The sequence below is a fragment of the Carcharodon carcharias genome, chromosome 10, assembly GCF_017639515.1.
Source record: "Carcharodon carcharias isolate sCarCar2 chromosome 10, sCarCar2.pri, whole genome shotgun sequence".
In the NCBI taxonomy this organism is placed as follows: domain Eukaryota; kingdom Metazoa; phylum Chordata; class Chondrichthyes; order Lamniformes; family Lamnidae; genus Carcharodon; species Carcharodon carcharias.
The window spans coordinates 41,475,763-41,497,738 of record NC_054476.1 but is presented as its reverse complement, the minus strand read 5'-3'; the positions used below and the strand labels follow the sequence as shown (position 1 = coordinate 41,497,738).

Below are 21,976 nucleotides of genomic sequence, written 5' to 3'. Positions count from 1 at the left end.
ATCAAGAAGTACCAAAAGAGTTTATATGCAAAAGATATTCATGAGAAAAATGATGCTGAAACCCCAATGAAGAGATGTTTATGACTTTCTTTTCTTTCCTGAAATAGGCTAAGAAACATTAAGCATTGTTAAGTTAGCTTTAAATATTTCATCATGACTGAACAATAAGCTAAATATAAATCTCAAAACTCCTCTGATATTCACCAGGGATTGTACACTTCACAACTTTGGACAGTAAACCCATTCTCAAATTCCAAATGAATTTGGCTGAACTGCCAAGAGGTGTTATTCAGGATTAAAAAAAATCAAATGAATGCATCATGCATTTTATGCATAAACTGAGATAGTGACTAGTTTAAACTCCACAGATGTAATCAGTCCAGAGTTTACTAAACTGAAATTCAGCAAACTATGTTTTGTGAACAATGCACCAGGAAAATATGGGCCTTTTCACCTGACCTTGAGTTTCCAAGTATTTTAAAATCAAGGACTACTGTAAGTTATTTGCAATAAAACAGGGAATTCTAAATGAAATCAAATACTTACATACATATTCTGTGACAATGAATTACACCAGTCAACTAAATTTGCAATATTTACCAAAAAAAGTAGATTTGTTTTGCTGTACCTATTAAGTAAATGTACAATTGCATGTTTGAGTTATTGCATTTGTAAACTCATCTGCATCAAGTGTAATTAATACTGCTCAGTTGGAGTTACCGAAATGCCAGTACAAAATATTTGAAATATTTTCATGGTTAGGAATGTTATTAAAAAGGCTGTCTTTAAAAGCAACAGAAACATTGAGTTGTCTGCAACTTAATTTATTTAACACAATTGTTCTGATGTGTAGAGTGTAAATATCTAATTCTCTGCAGCATAATAGAAATGCAAGTGATTTTTCTAAGTGTTAATGTTGATTACTGTGAAGCCATATATACTTGACTGGGAGCTGTAATTGAGAAATGTAATTTGCAATTTCACCTCATCAGACCATGCTGAGTACTGCTGGATGTTACTCTTTCTGCTAATACAACCATCAAGGATGCAGTCTAATGATGATGTAAAGTATAGATGTTAATTATTTAAACCCTCCCTCCTTAATCTTGCAATACAATATGAAAATAGACATATATTCAGAATGGAACTTACTGTCTTTCCATGTAAACTGGGGGCACTGACAGTGTGCGTCATATAACCCATGGGAGGCATAGAGCGCCTGTCGATGTGTGCCGAGCTCTGCCAGAAAATACAAAATAACAAGTTGACACAGGTTCATTGCACAGTAATAGAGAAATTGGTTAAACAATCAAAGATCCAAAATGATATTTATGCCGTACCAGGACTGAGCTTGACTGTGATACCCCCATGGTAAAATAGCTGGCATATACTTGTAGTGTAGGCTGACATTTGATTGTTGGGTGATGTCCTAGAAGTGACTAGTCCCGATGAGGCCATTACCAAGAAACATAGGACTTGGCAGCAGGTGTAGGCCATTTGACCTTTTGAGCCTGCTCTGCATTTAGATATAATGGCTGATCTGGCCTCAACTCTACTTTTCTGTCTGCATCCCACACCACCACCCACCGTACCCCTCGACTCCCTTGTCTACCAAACATCTATCAAACTCAGCCTTGAATAAATTTAATAATCCAGCCTCCACTGTTTTCTGGAGAAGAGAATTCTATAGACTAATGACCCTCTACGAGAGAGAATTTTTCCTGATTTCCATCCACCTGCTGTACCATACTAAATTTTGGTGATTCATGTACCAGGACACCAGGATCCACAGGATCCTCTGTGCCACAATGTTTTGCAATCTCTCTGCATTTAAATAATATACTGCATTTTATTCTTCCCGCCAAAGTGGACAAGTTCAAATTTTCCCACATTAAGCTCCATCTGCCAAATTTTTACCCACTCATATAACCTATCTATATCCCTTTGCAGACTCTTTACCTCCTTTTGACAACTTGCTTTCCTACCTATCTTGGTATCATCGGCAAATTTAGCCACCATACATTTGGTTCCTTTATCCAAGTCATTGACATAGATTGTGAATAGTTGAAGCTCCAGCACTGATCCCTATGACACTCCCTTAGTTACAGTTTGCCAACCAAAAAAGACCCGTTTATGCCCACTCTCTGCTACCCGTTAGCTAATCGATCCTTTTTCCATGCAAATATGTTGCCCCTTACACCAGGTGCTCTTATCTTGTTTAGCAACCTTTGATGTGGCACCTTATCAAATGCCTTTTGACAATCCAAGTACACCACAACTACAGGTTGCCCTTTATCCACTTGCTTGTTACTTCCTCAAAGAACTCAAACAGATTCGTTAAGCAAGGATTTCCCAAACCATGTTGATTCTGCCTGATCCCATTATGATTTTCTAAATACCCTGCTATAACCTGCTTAATAATGGATTCCAGCAATTTCCCTATAACAGATGTCAGGCTAACTGGCCCAAATGTTTCCTGCTTTCTATCTCCCTCCTTTATTGAATAAAGGTGTTACATTTGCTATTTTCCAATTGGCTAGGATGTTTCCAGAATCTAAGGAATTTTGGAAAATTATAACCAATGCCTCTACTATCTTTGGAGCCACTTCTTTTAAGACCTTAGGTCCTGGAGACTTGTCTAATAGTTTTCCCAGAACCTTTTCCTTGGTGATTGTGATTGTTTGAAGTTCCTTCCTTCCTTTCACTTCTTGATTTTGAAGTACCTTTGGGAAGTTTTCTGAGTCTTCTATAGTGAAGACAGGCAAAAAAAACCTGCTCAACACATTCTACCATTTCTTTGTTTTCCATTATCAATTCCCCAGACTCACTCTTCAGAGGAACAACACTAGCTTTACTTACTGTTTTCCTATTTAAATACTTGGAGGAACTCTTACTACCAGTGTTTATATCACCAGCTAGCTTTCCCTCATACTCTACTTTCTCCCTCTTCTTAAAGGCTGTTGTTCAGAATGAGTTATCACATTTGGGAAAGGGGGACATAAGGTTTCTAAATAACATAATGTGACTTTTTAATAAGAAAGGATTTTTAAAATAAGGAATCAAAAATAGGTTGTTAACATGTGGCTGATGTTTTGTACTTCTGCACTTATCTACCCCCATTAAAGTGAATTGGCAGAAAAACAAGACTGGCGAGCAAATTGGAAAACCCTGCCCTATGACTTCTGCACTAAAGCTCTGCTAAGTAGTACGCAGAACTTGCTGCGGCTCCACATTCTGCAGCCACTTCCAGCCTGCCGAATATGAAGCTGAACTGTCTCTATGTCACCTGCACTGAGCTAAAGTTTTATGATGGATTTCTACTTTCCTAACGCTTGGAATAGTGATGAGTCAGGACCTTGGAAAAGTATTGGCATGGAGCATTGATAAAATATATGGGAGCAATTTTAACTTTTAAGCAATGGTGTAAAATAGGCACTAGCAAATTAGCCACCCATTAGACATTGCACGTGATTTTCCTTTCCACTGAAATCAATGCCTCTGCCCTGTCAGTAAACTGTAGGAAGTACAAGGAGTGAAGAGCTGCTCAGCCCTCTTTTTTTAACTATCACTGGTGCTGACAGTCCACTCCTTGTCACTCTGCATAAAAAGGCAGAAGTTACTTAAAAATAACATTAAATAAGCAGGCAGGGTGATTTTACATTGACATACCGGCATTATCCTTCTGAAATGATTTACTTAAAAATCCTCAAAGAAGAGGTCGTTCAACATTTGACAGCCCTGCTCCTTCTAAACTATTGCTGCAGTTTCTGTTTTCTCTTCTAATCTTCACTTGAGCACGTCAGCTTCTTAGTAACTTCCTCAAATAATCCATTTTTTTGTGCATGAGTATAAATAGAGCCGGAAGATCCCTGATCGGTGGTGAGTTAGTTGATTGCAACTAAGATGGCAATAGGGATTCCATAACTGACTGCAACATCCCTGGACAAGGCAGGGGAAAACACATCATCCAGCATTCCTGCTTTTGACGCCTTTCAGATCCCAGCATGTAGACGGGAATGAACATCATGGCCAATCATCTCTTCATCTGACATTGAGAGCTGGGCAATTTCCTCCTAGGATCCATGAATGTCCAAGATCTAGAATGCTGATTGATTTTCCTTCCCCACCTTGGGATACAGTGTTGCCTCTACACTAGCTCAGCACAGACTGGGGGGGAATCAAGCCTATCATCTTACTAATTATTGTATGTATGGAAAAAAAAGACTGATCCGTTTCTCAACAGTGTAAAACACAGGCTTACCTTTGTCAAGGGGCCACGGGCTCTTCTCGGAGACCCTGAAAATAAGATCTCGAATGGCCTTTCTTCCAAGGGTTTGACATTGACTCTTTCTGCAGGAGTGTGCAGTCTTCTGGGTGAGAGGGCTTTTGGAGGACCGGGTGGCGGGATATCTGAGGGAGATGGAGGAACAGAGACCGAACGGGGAACATCTAAGGCAGATTTTGGTAAGCCAGAGTCAAAGTCTGTGGCATGTGAGGAATAGAGTGGAGCAGTTGGGCTGCCATGCTTAAACTGCTGCCTCTGTTGCCACTCATACAGCTGCCACACAGTGCCCTCCTTAGTGGCCTTCCGATCTTCATTTGACATTTTTAAGTGGCTAACACGGTCTTGAGCATACTTGTAATCACTTGGTAGGTTATGATTCGCAGCTATGGAGCTATCTGAAGGTTGCCCAATATTCTTTGGCAGAGTTTGGTAAGTCTCTGGGTAAGGCTGTGTTTGATTTAGTGTCCGATGTGGAAGGGTCTGGGCAGATGCAAGGCTGAAAAAGAAAATGAAAGAGAAAAGTAAAGGACAGGTCATGCATGCTGCACAGAATTTCTGAAATATGCACGTCTTGTCAATTTGATAGAAAATATAATAATTTCCTCCATCAGCTAAAATGGCAAATCAGGTTAATTGATCTTTCATCATTGATGTTTGTAGGATTTTGTTGCATGTTAAGCAATTGCCACAACATTACTGATCAAAACTTCTAAATAATTAATTTATATGCTGTGTTTGAGGCATAGCAAAGATCCCTGCTTTTTGCAATGTAAACACAAGTCTTTCTTCTGCATCTGGTCAATTCTACAAATCTTTTTTTTCTTTATACCTTGGTGTCACTTCCCTAATGCCTTGAATAAGTGTACCACAAGGCACAGGCCAGCATTTGTTGCCCATCTCTAATGGCCCTTGAGAAGGTGGTGGTGAGCTGCCTTCTTGAACTGCTGCAGTCCATGTGGTGTAGATACACCCACAGTGCTGTTAGGGAGGGAGTTCCAGGAGTTTGATTCAGTGACAATGAAGGAATGGCGATATAGTTCCAAGTCAGGTAGGTGAGTGGCTTGGAATGAAACTTGCAGGTGATGGTCTTCCAATGTATCTGCCACCCTTGTCCTTCTAAACAGTAGAGGTTATGGATTTGGAAGCTGCCATCAGAAGTTGCTGCAATACACCTTGTAATTAGTACACACTGTTGCCACTGTTCATCAGTGGTGGAGGGAATGAATATTTATTGTTTGTAGAAGGGGTGCCAATCAAGTGGACGGCTCTGTCCTGGATGGTGTCAAGCTTCTTGAGTGTTGTTGGAGCTGTACTCATCCGGGCAAGCAGGGAGTATTCCATCACACTCCTGATGTGTGCCTTGTAGATGTGAACAGGCTTTGGGGAGTCAGGGGGCGAGTTACTCACCACAGAATTCCCAGCCTCTGACCTGCTCTCGTAGGCACAGGATTTATATGGCTGGTTCAGTTCAGTTTCTGGTCAATGGTAAACCCCAGGATGTTGATAATGGGGTATTCAATGAGGGTAATGCCATTGAATGTCAAGGAGAGATGATTAGGATTCACTGTTAATGGAGGTGGTCACCACCTGGCACTTAAGTGGCAAGCGACATTCGTGCCACACATCAGCCCATATGTTTCTTTCCCTTCCTCCTTGTCACCTGAAGGCATTTGGCATAAGTATAGCTAGTTGACTCTAGAGGACTTTGTAACCTTAACTAGTCCTTGTAACATTCATATATCATCATTTTTAGCTTATTTCACTATTTATTGGTCTGACTAATTCTGACCTACCTAACTTTCTCTCCCTAACGTAGTGATTCTATGCCTAATTTTGTTGTTTCTGCTTCTGCCACTAGCTGGATAAAATCAGCTAACCTAGCACTGAGTGGCACCCAAGAATTTTTGTCCTTGATTTATTTTGTTTAAACTTAATTATCTAGGGTCATAACAGAGGTATCTCTCCCCCAACAAAAATGGAAAACAGAGATACAATCTGTGAGAAAACAACTATCTGAATAAAAAAATACATTTATGATGAAGAAACAGAAATTTTTAAAGGTGCTTATGTATACAGCTTGATAGACTGAGCGGCTGTTTCTATCAAACTTAACAGTTGTGAATTAATTGCTAGAGGCAAAAGAGATTATTAATTTAACTTACTACCCAAATAGACTGATCAATGATAAAATGACAGGAGTCATTATTGCATCATCCCCCAACAATAATTTACTAATAACATGAACATCGATACTCAGTTCAGGTTCTGCCAGAGCTGCTTAGCTCTAACCCATATCATAGGGTACAAGAGCTGAATATCAGAGATGAATATTAGAGAAGAGGTGAAAGTTGCTGCCTAGACCTCAAAGTAATATTCAGATACAGCACTAAATGGCTACAGTCCCAGTTGTCACATGGAAGATGCTCAGAAGCCAGTCATGTCAGTGCCACAACAGGGATTCCACATGGTGGTATACTCCACCCAGTCAACTTCAGCTGCTTCAGCAATGACCTTCCCTCCCTCGATGTCAGGGGTGGGATGTTTACTGATGATGTCACAGTGCTTAGCTCCATTCACAACTATTCTGATCATGAAGCAATTCATAGCCAGCCACAGAAAAAATCCTAGATAAAAATCAGGCTTGGTCTGGCATGTGGCAGGTAACAATCACACCAAATAGGCTGAGTTACAAGGATATCAAACATGAGAAAGCTCAGCCATTTCTCCTTAAATCTCAATGGCACCACAATTACAGAGATCCCCCACAGATCAATATCTTGGGGTCAACACTGGCTAGATTTTAATTACAGCAGAGTATCAACACAGTGGCTCCAAGGGTAGAAGTTGGGAAGTCTCTGAAAAGGGACTCATCTCAAGACTCCTCAACACCTCTCCACCATTTACAAGGCTGAAGTCAGGGGTGTCAACATCTAGAACAGAGCAGTTTATCCTTCCATTGAATTCAATAACCAATTGAAGCTTTTAGTACAGTGGATAGCCTATTTGAATGTGAAGGACATCAAAACAGAGCCCATTCCCACTATCGTCAGATATCCACTTTTCTCCAGAATGGGTCACTAGGTGCTCCTACTGGTACATCTGGTCACATTAGTTATTTCAGAACAGGTCAGAGATCAAACTTGGACTGTCCTGGTCTCTATGGTAGAGCATTCACCAAGTGAGTCCTCAGAGGCTGCTTTTGGGAACAAGAAATTCAGAAGAAAGTTCTTTACCCGAAGAGTGATCAGAACGTGGAACTCTCTGCCACACACAGTGGTAAAAGCTAATAAATAAAATGCATTTAAAGGGAAGCTAGATGAGGGCAAAGGGAATAGATGATTACGATGGTAGATTTAGATGAGGAAAGATGGGAGGAAGCTTGAGTACAGCATAAATATTAGCAAGGACTGACAGGGCCAAATGGCCTGTTTCTGTGCCAAGCGGCCTATGTAATCCAATGTAATTTTGACCTCAGCACGAACAGTGATCTCATCCACTTCCTCCACCCGATACCAATAATCCTGGTAAAAGTGTGTTGTGCACTCATTACGCTCAAACTGCCTACAAATAAAAAATATTAATATTTCTGTAAAATCAATGTAGTGCGACAATCACTATTTCGAAAACCCATTTGATACAAAAATGTCAGACCGCATATTATGTTTAGATGTCAATCTGTGCTGTGTGAATATCCCAAATGCATATTTCAGGAGGAAAGAAAGTGGTCCTGGCCACTACAAAGGAAAGTAGTTGCATGAACCAATTTTATGCCGATTAGCATATGGCTGTATTCAATGAATAATCAATTAGCAATAATAAGATCCATAATAGAATATTAGTTAAACAAAGCCATTGCTTACAAGGTTAAATATAACCCATCACTTCTGTTAAATGCTATAACTATAGCTTCATTGAGAAAGCAATGTCTGTATCTGGATAAATTTTGTATTACTACAGAACCACAACCATTCAATCTCAAATGGAGCAACTGTTACTACTCTGTGTTTAATATTAAACAAGCACAAAACAAGCCAATTCCATTAAACATTTGTAATGAAAGTGCCAGAAGCCAGACACAACAGGGGAAAAGAAGATTTAAATAAACTACAGAGCATAGCTCAGCAGTGATGTGTAAACATTAACCATTCAGAGCCATACGTACAGAAAAGTTAAAAAAAAGCACTGAGCAGTCTCTAAGCAATAGGGCTGAATGTAATTGCAAACATTGGCCCCAGACAAAAATCATGCAGGTACTGACACCTAGGGGTTAAGGTCATTACCCCCAAAACCAGGCATGAGAATTGCTATGCACGGTTAACCCTTGTGTGTTGACTGCAAATGCAGGAGGCATGCAAACTTCATGCTGCCTGCTGTTATAAATGAAATCAATGTTCAGTCAGCATTAATCTTGCTGTTGATTGGCTGGATGTGGCAGCAGAAGGTCAGTATCATAAGGGGCTAGCCCCAGTTGATGCCTGCACTGCTTAAAGCTAGCCTGCATCTCTTAAAAGGGAGAAGGATTGTGGCTGGAACATGTGGTGGCTGTCCTATGGCAGCTGAATCTGACCTGGAAAAAAAGAGGAATGGCACGACTTGAGAGAGCGTGGCCCTGAGACTGACACCCTGCCCCAGAGGCTGTTCTGGAGTAGGTAGAAAGTAGGAGAGATGTCCTGTATCTGCTTGGGGCCAGAAAGCCTTGCAAACCCATGCCCAGAAGGCAGATACCCATGCAGGGCAATGCCAGAAGTCAAACTCTAAGAGCTTGGATGCAGTGCCACTAGAAGTTCCAAGTTCAATGAACCCAAATGAGAGGCCAGGATTAGTGCCATATCTTACCAACCGCACCACTAGCCTCAACCATGACTCAATCACCTTTCGCTCACCTACCATGCAACCTGGCTATCAATCAGGACTCATACTCAACATTCATAGCTTCAACTCACAAACTTAGTGCTGCTGCAGGCCTCTTACCCATATCTCTCAGCTTGAACACAGTGCCAGCTAGTCAACCATGACCAACACATCACTAACAGGTTACATCACGCTCACTGACGCATTCCCTCTCTCTTGCAGGACAAAGTAATGCACAACCAGAGACAGGGGAAGCCAACTGGAGGGAATGGAGCACCTCCATTGCCTACTTCCCATGGAGGAAGATAGCACTGGCTATTCGTGGGATGCCCACGGCTGAAGCCTTGGCCAGTGGCAGAACTGAAACCATTGAAGATGAAGATATCCTCACATTTAATCTTTCTTCTGATATCCCACCCCTCGAACCCATCCCACACTCTCTTAACTTGCCAGCTGCAGATGTAAGCATGCATTTCTTACTTTCCAGGACTCACCAGGCCACAACTTACTCTTATTCTTTCTTTCTTTCTTTCAGTTACCCAACTTTGGAGCAAAGTAGTCAGGCAGTGGAGGAAAACAAGCAGGAGAGCTTGCAAAGCAAACTTCACATTTGCAGCCACCAGTTCAAACATTAGCACTGTCTGAGTTTAAAGGTGGGATCTGTACATGGTGGGAGATCAGGCATGAGTGGACTGTAACCAGTGCAGGGGGCAAGGATAGGTGTCAGCTCAGAAGGGGGTGAGGTTGGATAGGTGCTCCACTACAGAGGACTCAGAAGGGTCAACTACAGAAGAATAAGAAGGGTTATGGAGAACAAAATGGTCGATGCATTGACAGGCCTGCTGGAAAGCCTTCAACTGATGTCAGGAACATGGAGAAGTCCAGCACCATCATGACAAAGAGTTTTGCTCAGAGCTTGGAATCCATCCTTTCCAGCATGCACACTTGCAGATTCAATCATGCTGCAAAATTCAATGACCTATGTCACAGCTTTCATTGCGACTCAAGCAGCAGCTACCCAACTCCTGGTTGCTGCAGTGGAAGCACAGATTGCTGTCTTGCAAGGTTAGTTTACTGCCATGCAAGCTTAAACTGCTGGCTTTGGATAGCAGAGTGCAAAGGGGCCTTGCACAGCAGTTCAGTAACCTGTCCTCCAACAAATTATTCAGATTGCTTGGACAACAGCCTGGGGAAGTGGCAGTGGCTCCATGGAGCAAAAACGTGCCGCCCTCTCTCAGGTTGCCATTGACATTGTAAACGGCTCCTTCTAAGCAAACATTGTCCCATCCCTTTCAAAACTGCCATTATCAACCCCTTCCCAAAAAACATCCCATACCCCTCTGTCTTTGCAAAATATTGTTTCATCTTCAACCTCCCTGCCATCCTCAAAGTCCTTACATGTGTTGTTGCCTCTCAAATCTTTGTCCACTTTTCTGGTAACCTCCTACCTGAATCCCTCTAATCAGCTTTCTGCTCTGTGTCCATACCAAAAGCCCGTACCTAAACCAAACCGCAATAGTAATTATGTGTTATTCATCCTCGTTCTGTTGCAGCGTTTGACAAAACTACTCGTTAGCCATCCAGCCCAGACTGCTGTCACCCATGCTGTGATGGTGTAGCATAAATCCACGCCTTCTTGGCCCAGAGTTGCTTCAGGGCATCCTACAGAGCTATTCTCGTCTCTCCCACTGAACATCAGCAGCCAGCGGTCTTCCACCAGCCATGCTGCGCCACTGGGGTGGAACTGTGTCAGAACACCAGGTCAGGCAAAGGCACACAAAAAATGGGAACTGAAGGAATGCAAAAGGCTGATTTAGTTTTTATGCGATGTTGAATTATCTGATTTATAAATTTGGTATGGAGAACTGATTTTGTTGTGGCTATTATTATTTTCATTGTAGTTAAGTGGACACCATGATGGCCAGTGGAAGTAAGGTGTGAGTGCGTTGGTGAATGGGGATTTGGATTTGCAGTTACTGGTATCACACTTGGATCAGTTCTTCATGGACAGCCCGGCCAGAAAGGGGCTGTCCACATTGCCTCTTCTCTTACCTATATTATTGCTCCTCCTCCTCATGCTTCTACGACTGGGCTGCTTGCTGCATAGCTGGGGTCAAGACCACACCCTCACAACTGGGAGGTGGTGCAGCATGTAGTGGGCCATCATGAACCTGAACACCCATTCTACCAATACTTTAGGGCTTCTCCAGAGCAGTGTAGGCAGCTGAATTATTATTTCAGCATGCCAAAGATCCATTCTATAGCATTTCTTTGGGCAGTATGCTTTTCATTGGTATGTCTGCTGTGCCGTGTGTGGGTTGCAATTGGAATCATCAATAATGTGGTCAGCGGGATAGCCCTCGTCACCTAATAGCCACCCTTTGGTTGACCTTAAGGGCTCAAATGCAGCTGGCACAGTGGACTGCCACAGATTGAAAGCATCATGGCTACTGACAAGATAGCAAACAGTGACCTGCATAATTCTCTGCATGTGGTCACACACACCAGGTGGGCATTAAGAGAGAGGAATCCCTTTCGGTCCCATATAGGGCACGGTTGACTTGCAGCCAATGGCGCCTTCCACCATGGGAATGCCTACAATCCTAGCAAAATCATGTTCTTGATCTGCCTGCTACTCTATGGCAAGAGAGAATGAATAGTAATTATCACTAACTAACTAGAGATTGACAGTGACCTCCCTCATGCAATGGTAGGCAGGAGAACATCTTCATTTCCAGCCTGGAAAGGACCAGATGCATAAAGAGTCATCGCTACGGTCACCTTCACAGCCATTGCTGCTCTGAAGTTGCAGCTTTCACAGATTTCAATGGGTACGTCATTGTTGAAGCACAGATCTCGCGTATCTTGGCACGTAACTTCTGGAGGAGTGGCAATTGAGTCGGATTGACACCTTGCTCATAATTACTAAGCTTGAAATTTATCTCGCCTGACCTAGCGCAGCGGGCTCCTGTGGCCTTTTTTTAAGGTACTAGCTGGCATAAAGTGGGTAAGTTTAAAGGTCCAGGGACCGGGGGGTGGGTGTGTACAGGGCTAAGTCAGTGCCACCTGTGGGGGTGGAGAGGGGGAGGGATGTCAATAAATACAATAGTTACCCTGATGTTAGAAGTGGTTTTAATTCTTCTAACATTTTCTGGGTAACTATTGCTGTGTGACATTCAGAGCCATTTGAAGTTCACAACTTAAATCACATTTTCGGATGTTTCCTCGTGCAGGGCAATCGCCCAAGGAAAGTTTGAACTTCCCATACAATGCTTACCTGGGAACTTACGGGGTTTGGTGGGGGGGGGGGGGGGTTTCCCAGCGCATCTTTGGGGTACTCCCCCCAGATACACTTCCCCGGAGTTCGTAAGTTACGGCTCACTGTTCCTCACAGAGATTCAGGTAGGGGAATTGCTTCCTGAACCCCCTTGGCAAATATTGCCACCTGATAAGAGCCCTACTTCCTCTCTTCCCTCTTCCAGCAGTTTGTCCTGCTCTGTACGGCCTCTGTTCATTTCCCAAGTCATATAAGTGCACCCATGTTTGGGAGCAACTGGTTTGTGCAGAAGCCTTGGAGCTAGTAAAAACTCCTTAGCGCTGCCACGTCACTCTCTGTAGACTTTGGAAACTTTAAACAACTTTAGAAAGTACCAAATTCTTGCTAAATCAAAGAAACAGCCAAAAGAAATCAACCAAGAACAAAGCAACAAGTAGTTGATGAGCCCTTAAATGGTGCAGGTGGGGGTCTTTCCTGCTGTTGAAGGCATGTTCAGCTGCACAAGATTGAGAGAGAGCACTGGCTGGAAGGGTGAGCTCCAAAACGACACCAGTGGCATGAAATCAGCTTTCCAACTGATAGACGTCATGATCTGCCTGCTCTACTGGCAGCCATTCATGCATGCAAGCTAATGTCCTCGCCAATATGGTGTCTGCGTGACTTATCCCACAGACACCATTTTGGGCACCCAGAGTGATCAAACATCCAGCAATAATGACCTGATTTGTGTGCCAGCAAATACTGCACTATTAACTATGACTAAGCTAAGCCCCACTCCAGGGTCAGAACACATTATCTAGGATGATATTCCAGTACAGTAGTAGAGCAGTGTTGCACTGTCAAAGGTCCCATACGTTTTAGATTAGGCACTAGAAATCAAGGTTCCACCTGACTTTTCCAGAGCTCAAGTGAATTGTGGAGAATCTACTACCTAAAATGTAATGAGTTCTCCCAGTAACTTGACTGACAGTTCTCCCTCAACATTGTTAAAAAAATTCAAAGCAAAATACCTCAGTGCTGGAAATCGGAAATAAAAACAGGAAATGCTGGAAAAACTCAGCAGTTCTAGCAGCATCTGTGGAGTGAGAAACGGTGTTAGCGTTTTGAGTCCATATGAGAGTCATATAGACTCGAAATGTTAACTCCGGTTTTCTCTCCACAGATGCTGCTAGACCTGCTGAAATTTTTTTCCAGCATTTTCTGTTTTCATATCATTAAAAAATTAACTAGCCATTCAGCATCAATGGTGGAGATGGAATCTTGTGATCTGCAAAAAGTCTGCTGTACATATGCATGTAATAATTAAAGCACTTCAAAGTATATCAATGTTGATGAAGCACTTGAGAGGTGTTTCAGAGAGAAATAGTAAGGTGCTACATAAATACAAGTCTTTCTCCTAATCGTACTATCATGCAGAAACATGCCTCCTTTGCTCGATTCTCCGTCCAGCTCAAGTTGTTGCCTCCTGCTAAAGTATAGCATTGTGGACACTAGGACCATTGCAATAGCTCATTCCTGCCTTTGATGTTACAAGTTGTCAAATGTTTAAGATTGACCCTTTTTGAAGGGCAATCCAGAGAATCACATTGAGAATCAATTTTTGTAGCCACAGCACTAAAGCGATGGGACACCAAAGCAGCAAGTGCAGCGCACATTAAAATTGTATTTGGCCCATTTTTGCAATTTCCCATGGTTAGTCTCATTAGCTATTCAGAACAAGTTCCCAGCTTGAATTGGACTTGCTTGTGGGAATTACTTAGGTAGAAAATAGTGCACAGCTGCAGCTTTTAAAGGATGAGTACCTGGTGTACAGCCCCTTCTGCTTCCGAGAACCGAATATATTCTGGCTTGTCTTCATCATATTTGGATCTTAGCTGTACCTCCTTCGTCATGTGCTGATTTCTTCGGAAAGAGAAATTGTGAAGCATGGAACAAACTGTCATGATGATCTAGGGGACTATGTTGGTACTGAATTAAAGGTGCCCCCTCCCTGATTTGCCTAAGCTTTTGAAATGACGGGTGAAATTTCTAAATAAATCCGTACACAGCCAAGAGGACAATACTAGGTCAGGAACCTGCTCTTCACTGAAACAGGCTTTTTAATTCACTCACAGTATTCGTATTCAGCTTCTGTATTTCCTGACCAGATAGGGTGGGTGGGATGATGTTTGAAATCTGTCAAAGAGAGGATTTCTAGTTCAAGGGATCCTGGCAGGGGGCAAAATGGCTGAACAATACATTGCTTCCTGACTCTCTCTCTATAGATGCTGTCAGACCTGCTGAGTTTTTCCAGCATTTTCTGTTTTTGTTTGTAACTCCTTCAAGTACAAACATGTTTCCATCTGTTCCTATTCAGATGAAATTACATTGTTTCATAGTTTGCCATTGTGAGATTTGAACTCTTGATACTCTTTTGAGTAAACCTGTTTCCATCTGTTTCAGATGAAGTTACATTGTTTCATAGTTTGCCATTGTGAGATTTGAACTCTTGATCATGGGGTTACAAACCCAGTACCATAACCACTTGGCTATTTAGGCCAAGCCTATTGCTTCCTGATGCTGCAATAACCACAGGGCAGCATAAGCTTCAACTTAATTACCTGGTTAATGGCCTTAATAGGTCTTTCAATTCTAGGCAGGCACACAGCCGACTCCGGCGCATGCCTGCCGAACAAAATATCGCCACGGTGCACGGTGACATCGGGGAGCACAGCCGACATCATCACGCGTCATTTTACATTTCAGAGTGTCGGGCGCGTGCCCGCACACCAAAGGTAAAATTCTGGCCCAGGAAACAGCTGAGAACACAGGCAACAGCAAAGGTTACAGGCTCCCAGCTGCAGTGCTTAAGACTTGTGCTCCAGAACTGGCCTCGCCTCTCGCCAGACTGCTCCATTACAGCTATGGGACTGGCATCGACCCAACAAAATGATAAATTCCCCAAGTACATCCTGTTCATAAAAAACAGGTCAAATTCATTCTGGCTACTTATCACCACACTCTCAATTATCAGCAAAATGATGGAAGATGTCATCGACAACTCTATCAAGTGGCACTTACTCAGCAACAAATCCCTCACCAGTGCTCAGTTTGGGTTCCACCAAGACACTGGAATCTAGACCTCATTACCAAACCTCATTCGATGAGAAGCATTGGTGAACATGTCAGCAGCAGCACCAGTGGTATCCGGATATGATACCTGGTGCAGCTACAACACATGCTAAACAGTGGAAGCACATGCTGTTGACTGTCAACTCCAAGGGCAGAATTTTACGAGTCGGCGAGTGGCGGCATGGCCTGCTCATCGACGCGTAAAATGATGCACGGTGACATCGGGGGGAACTCCTGATGTCACCGCGCCCCATTTAAATTTTCAGAAAGGAGGGAACGCAGCAAAATCAGCCATTGACAGGGTCAATCAAGTAATCAAAGGACCAGCCTGTCCAACCTTAAGGTTGGCGGGCAGGACAGGAGCCCCGGCAGCAACTAGAAAAACATGCAACCCTCATCCACGGGTGGGATGAGGCTTCATGTAGGCTTTTAAAAATTTAAATAAAGGGTTGTGAAAATTATGGAAATGTTCTAACTCATGTGACATCTGCACTTAGCCTCAAGGAGATGAGAGCGCTCTTTCGTACATGCGCGAAAGAGCGCATTCTTGATTTTGGGATCCCCCCCCCCCCCCCACCAACGGCCTGCCCGCACAGGGAGTGCATAGCGCTTCTGTGCGGATGTCACGCTGGGCAGGCCTTAACTGTCCTGCCCATGTAAAATGACAGTCCGCCTCCGATCAGGGGCACCGATCAGAAGTGCTCCCATATGCGCCAGCTCATCAACTTCCCCCTCCAATGGTGGGGGGGGGGGGGGGCAGGGCGGATTTCAGCCCCAATAATTGTACATTGAGGAAGAATGAGTCTGAAGCTAGCCTGTACCTTAAAAAAGGTTTATTTTCAAGACAGCAAAGCAAAGTCACAGACTCTCCCAGTACCTCCTAAACACTCAGTGTATTGGTTTACATACTCGGACAATGATTCCCTAATCCTTCCCCAACTGGGGTCAGCTGTGCTCAGTTTAAAGCATGCATTCCATTGTGTTACAAATTCAACATTAACAATTTCAGGGCTATGCAACCTCACAACCAACGGATCAGAACCATGTTCTGTAGTCCTGTCACATGAACAAAATAGTTGAATTCTAGAGGTTGAGAAAGTGACTGCCCTTGACAGCAAGGCAGTATTTCACTGAATGAGACATCAAGGAAGTCAATGACAATCAGGTAGAAAACCTGCCACTCGTTGGAAGATAACTGTGGTGTTGGGAGGTCACTTATCTGGGCTCCAGGACATTGCTGTCAAATTTCTCAGGGCAGTAAGCTAGGCCCAACCGTCTTCAGCTGCTTCATCAATTACTTTCCTTCCAAAGTAAGGTCAGAAGTTGGAATGTTCACTAATGATTGAACTATGGTCAGTTCCATTAGTAATTCCTCAGGTAATTAAGCAGTCCATGCCCTTACGCAGCAAAGCCTGGACAACATCCAGGGTTGGGTGATGAGTGGCAAGTAACGTTCACATCACACAAGTGCCAGGCAATGACCCTCTCCAACAACTGCAACAATACCTTGTATTGATTTAGCACCTTTAACATAATAAAATGTTCCCAAGGCTCATCACAGAGGCATTACAAAGCAAAATATGACACTCAGCCACATAAGATGATACTTGGGCAGATGATTAAAAGTTTGGTCAAAGAGGTAGATTTTAAGCTGAAGTTCCTTAAAGGAAGAAAGTGAGGTAGGGAGTTGAAAAGTTGAGGGATGTACATTCCAGAGCTTAGGGCCTAGGCAGCTAAAAGTACGGCTACCAATGATGGAGAGATTAAGATCAGGGGTACTCAAGGGGCTGGAATTAGAGGACTGCAGATATCTTGAAGGTTTATGCAGCTGGAGGAGATAACAGAGATAGCGAGGGGACTTGAAAACAAGTGTTAAAATTGAGATACTGCAGAGGTGGTGGGTAAATAGAACTTGGTGCAAGTTAGAACATGGGCAGCAGAGTTTTGGATGACCTCACAATTAGGGAGGGTAGAATGTGGAAGCTATGCCAGGAGAGCTTTAGAATAGTGAAGTCTGGAGGTAACAAAGGTACAGATGAAGTTTTTAGCAGAACAACATGCATGGAATCGGGAGATGTTAAAACCCTGGAAATAGGTACTGAACAACGTAGTTCATTCTAGATAGATACCAGAGACAGGGATAGAGTGAGTGAAGCGGGAGTGGAATTTTCCAATAATAGATAGTCTAAAACCTCCCCTGACATTCAGTGGCATCACTTCTGTCGAATCCCCTGCCTTCAACATCCTTCGGGTCAGAAACTTAACTGGACCAGCTACGTAAATGCTGTGGGCAGAACGACAAGTCTAAGGCTGGGTTTTCTGGAACAAGTGACTCACCTCTCGAATCTCTGAAACCCTCCTGTAGCTCAGGAGCACGATGGAATACTCTCCACTTTCCTGGATGAATGCAACTCCAACAACACTCATGCAGCTCAACACAAGACAGACAAAGGCAGTCCACTTGATCGGTACCCTGTTAAGCGCTTCACACTATGGTTTGTAAAGTTCTACAGTGAACTTGTGAAAGAATCATCAGAGCTCTCTAAATCTAACACACAAAGAAGAATTCGATCACTTTCTATTTGGCTGAATTTTTTTTTAAAGTGCTCCTAAACCTTTAATTTATTTTCAAATCTTTGCCTGAAATAATAACTTTCAAAGTGCTAAAATTGCTCTTTTCCCTTTCCTTCACTCCCTCCACCATCAGGACACCTTCACTGCAGTGTGTACCATCCACAAAATGCACTGCAGCAACTCACCCTAGCTTCTTCAACAGCACCTCCCAAACCCATGACCTCCAACATGAGCAGGAAATATATGGAAACCCCACTATTTCCCTCCAAGTCTAACACCATCCTAAATTGGAAATAATTTGCCTCTCTTTCATCTTCACTGGGTCAAAATCCTAAAACTCCCTGCCTAATAGCACTGCACTAGCACCTTCACCACACAGATGGTTCAAGAACGTGCACCATCACTTTTTCAGTGGTGATTAGGGATGAGCAAAAATGCTGGCCTTGCCAGCAACTCCTGCATCATGCAAACGAATAAATTTTAAAAAGCGTCATTAAGGCTATCCAGTTGTGTGCTGGGGGCTGTGCAGCTACATGGTTGCCATTAATGAAACCCCCATATCATCATCTTCACTCCAAATAATAGCAAAATAGAAAAAAGTGAAAAACCTGGCAGCTGAAATCCTTGGCCTAAGCTTTAAAAAGCCGAACAAGTAGCATGGAAAATAATGCGAAACCAAATTCCACTTCCAGAAACTTAGGCTCAAAACTCTTTGGATATTGACTTCCTCTCAGCCCACAATATACTGTCCCATTATGTTTTCTACTGCTGAAAATCATGAGAAAATACATTTCAACATTAAATAAAACTCTTTCTTCTTTTCAGGTAGAGCACCTTTGGTTCATCTTAAAATCTGACCAGAGGTTTGTACACAGCACAGAATGGGAGGGACCCAGCTTGACCATTTGCTTATTGCTGTATCCCCATTTCTGTACTGCTCCAGCATCACTAGTGAAAACAATTGTAGTTAGGCACACAGTAAAAGGTAAGAATTTCAAACCTGCAACAGCCATCAGCACTGTCAGAGGAGGTCAGCATACCAAAAGAAGCTTCATTATTTCTCAGGTGCTAAGATGATAGCAGAATCAGACACTTGAAATGCGCAGAAGATAATTAAATGCACTTTGGGGCTGAAACCAATGGTTTGAAGGTTTATTCTTAGTTGAACCCTCAGGAAATATACTGAATAGAGGCTAAATACTTCCCATAAAGAACTAGAGGGGGAAAAAAAATCAAGAGATTTATCTTGGCCTGCAAAATAATTCTCTCCTCAACACAAATGCAAATGGTCCCAGTACAGGAGATGAGTTTAATTCATGCAAAGCTCAAGGACAGATTGTTTTGTTTCAAGAAATTAAGCTCAGGAGCAGTAGAATTGCTGAGTGCTTCAAGCAACTGGAGACTAAAATGCTGCACAATTTAAATTAAAAACTAAATAGTTATGGAGATGAAATTGTTTAATGAACTTATTGTTTTGGAATACTTAAGTACATCGATGCTCTAAGGGCATTGAAAATGTTAACATTGTTAGGAACATAATTAGCTATTACAATTAAATAAAGGAAGAAGTACCTCAAAACTGTCATGGCAAAGCAAAATTTTATGTGTAGACTTTTCTGAATATTGTCAAATGGAAATAAAATGATACACATGGCAAGAGAATTATTAAATTATTATCCGACTGAGACAATAGCTGCACTCAGGGAATGTAGAGCAGTTACTTGAAATTATTTTGTAGGAATGTCTGATAGTACGTGAGGATACTATATATCAGAGGTAACTACATTAGACATAATAAATGACGGCGAATCCATCTTATTGTCACTTATTGCTTATAGAATAACACCCATTCAATCATTATTTCACAAAGCCATTTGTCAACTTCATATCATACTGATTCTAACTAATATTCCTGTAAAACGGTCTCTCTGATCAAAGCATAGCCCAAAGTTGGAGACAGAAAAGCCTATTTGAAAGGCATTGAGGTGAAGTAAGCCCACTGTTTGTTGCGGCAAGTTCTACAGATTTAACTTTGCTATATTCACATGGATGTACTTTCCCAACCTCCCTCCCCACAATACATTCTGGCACATGTGTGGCCTGCATTAAGTTCACAATCAAGGTGGTCTGTGCAAACAATAAAAGGATACCCTAAAAAGAGCCCAGCAAACACTGCAGTCGACCAGTCCTTGCGGAGGCAAGCATTACAATTTGGTTCAGCATGTTTTGAGAACCATCTACACCAAACTTGCAACATCCAATGTGCCCAGAGGAAGGCCAGAGGTGGTGCAAGTAGTTACCCGAAGTAGCAACAAAGGCAACATAAACTGCCAGTGGACGTCCATGCTGATCTCACATCAAACTCTTCAGTCATGAGAGGACCCAGAGAAGAGGATGAAGTCACTTACAGCTTGGACACTCTCAAATAACAAGGAGTCTACCACCACCAACCTTATTCAGGATGCACTCATCTCTCCCACCCCCAGTTAATGCCGACATTTTTCTCACATCTGCCTCTCAAGTTCATGCTCAAAATTTTTCTTGAATTTCATGCTGGCACTCTCCTCCTTCCTCCACTTTATGAAGGGATTTTCCTTCATCCATCCCAAATTCATGACCCCCACAGTCCTCGCCTCATCATCATCCTAGTTCAGGCTGGGATTCTCTCTCTGGTCCTTCCTCACCCACCACCCCCACACCGCCAAATTTCATCCTTCGCACTCTGGTACTGGTCCCAGGTTCTGCTCTCTATCTCACTCAACACTGCTCTGTGACTCTCGGTGCTTCATCTGACATAACTGAATTTAGCTGTATCGTTTAGATAGGAAGGGAGGACTGGGGAGGAGGATGCCAACGTAAAGTGAGAGCAGTTTTGGAAGCAGATGGGGACGTTGTGGACGCATAAGAACAGTTAAACCCCTGTTGTGGGTGGAAATTCCTGATCATTTTTTTTTCCTGTTCAAGTTATCTACTTCTCATTTAAAGACTTTTGCATTTTGCTTCCAGAACTTCTTCTGGTGAGACATTCCATGTCCTAAAAATATGCTGTTTTGAATAAAGTAATCCTAGCCTCTCCCTCTTTTAAAAAAAAATTCATTCATGGGATGTGGGCATTGCTGGCTAGGCCAGCATTTACTGCCCATCCCTAATTGCCATTGTTCAGAAGGCATTTAAGAGTCAACCATTTTGCTGTGGTTCTGGAGTTACATATAGGCCAGACCAGGTAAGGATGGCAGATTTCCTTCGCTAAAGGGCATTAGTGAACAAGATAGGTTTTTAACAATGTCATCAATGGTTTTGTGGTCATTATCAGACTTTTAATTCCAGATTTTTATTGGATTCAAATTTCACCATCTGCCATGGTGGGATTCAAACCCAAGTTGCCAGAACCCAGGCTCTCTTGAATACTAGTCCAGTGACAATACCACTATGCTACCACCTCCCTGCAAAATTACAAATTTATTTCCTCTGGTTATCATTGCACCACTTAACTCAACAAAATCTAAATTTTCAAAACCTCCATCAGATCTATTGTTAACCACCCACCTTATGTACCCACATCCAAGTGGTTGTACTTACAAGCAACAGCAATCAAGTAGGCCATGGGGACAAAGCAGGGGAGTGGAACTAATAGCTCTTTCAAACAGCTAGCACAGGCACAAGAGGTTGAATAGCCTCCTTTCAAGCTGTAAGATTCTATGATTCTGTTAAGTGCATAGACATCACTTCAACAAAACATGAGGGTATACAACCCAGACAAACCAAATATAATCAAGGCAAATTTACTGACAGAACTTTCCACTAGTAGCATTCTTGTCTGTGTGTCTGCAGCCAGTTAAATCAATAGATTCTATCAGGGCTCCCTGCAGTACAAGGCA

The 21,976-nt window shown here is 42.6% G+C and overlaps 1 protein-coding gene across 9 annotated transcripts in view; it reads right to left on the bottom strand.

Moving 5' to 3' along the window:
* Positions 1–21,976, bottom strand: part of plekha7b (pleckstrin homology domain containing, family A member 7b) — a 518,153-nt gene that overhangs the window by 80,869 nt on the left and 415,308 nt on the right. For all 9 annotated transcript variants that reach the window (XM_041197491.1, XM_041197492.1, XM_041197494.1 and 6 more), the window contains 2 exons: positions 4,262–4,781; positions 1,153–1,239 (listed from right to left, as the gene is read on the bottom strand). In XM_041197491.1, the coding sequence (XP_041053425.1) occupies positions 1,153–1,239; positions 4,262–4,781 (607 nt within the window). The remainder of the gene's footprint in view (positions 1–1,152; positions 1,240–4,261; positions 4,782–21,976) is intronic.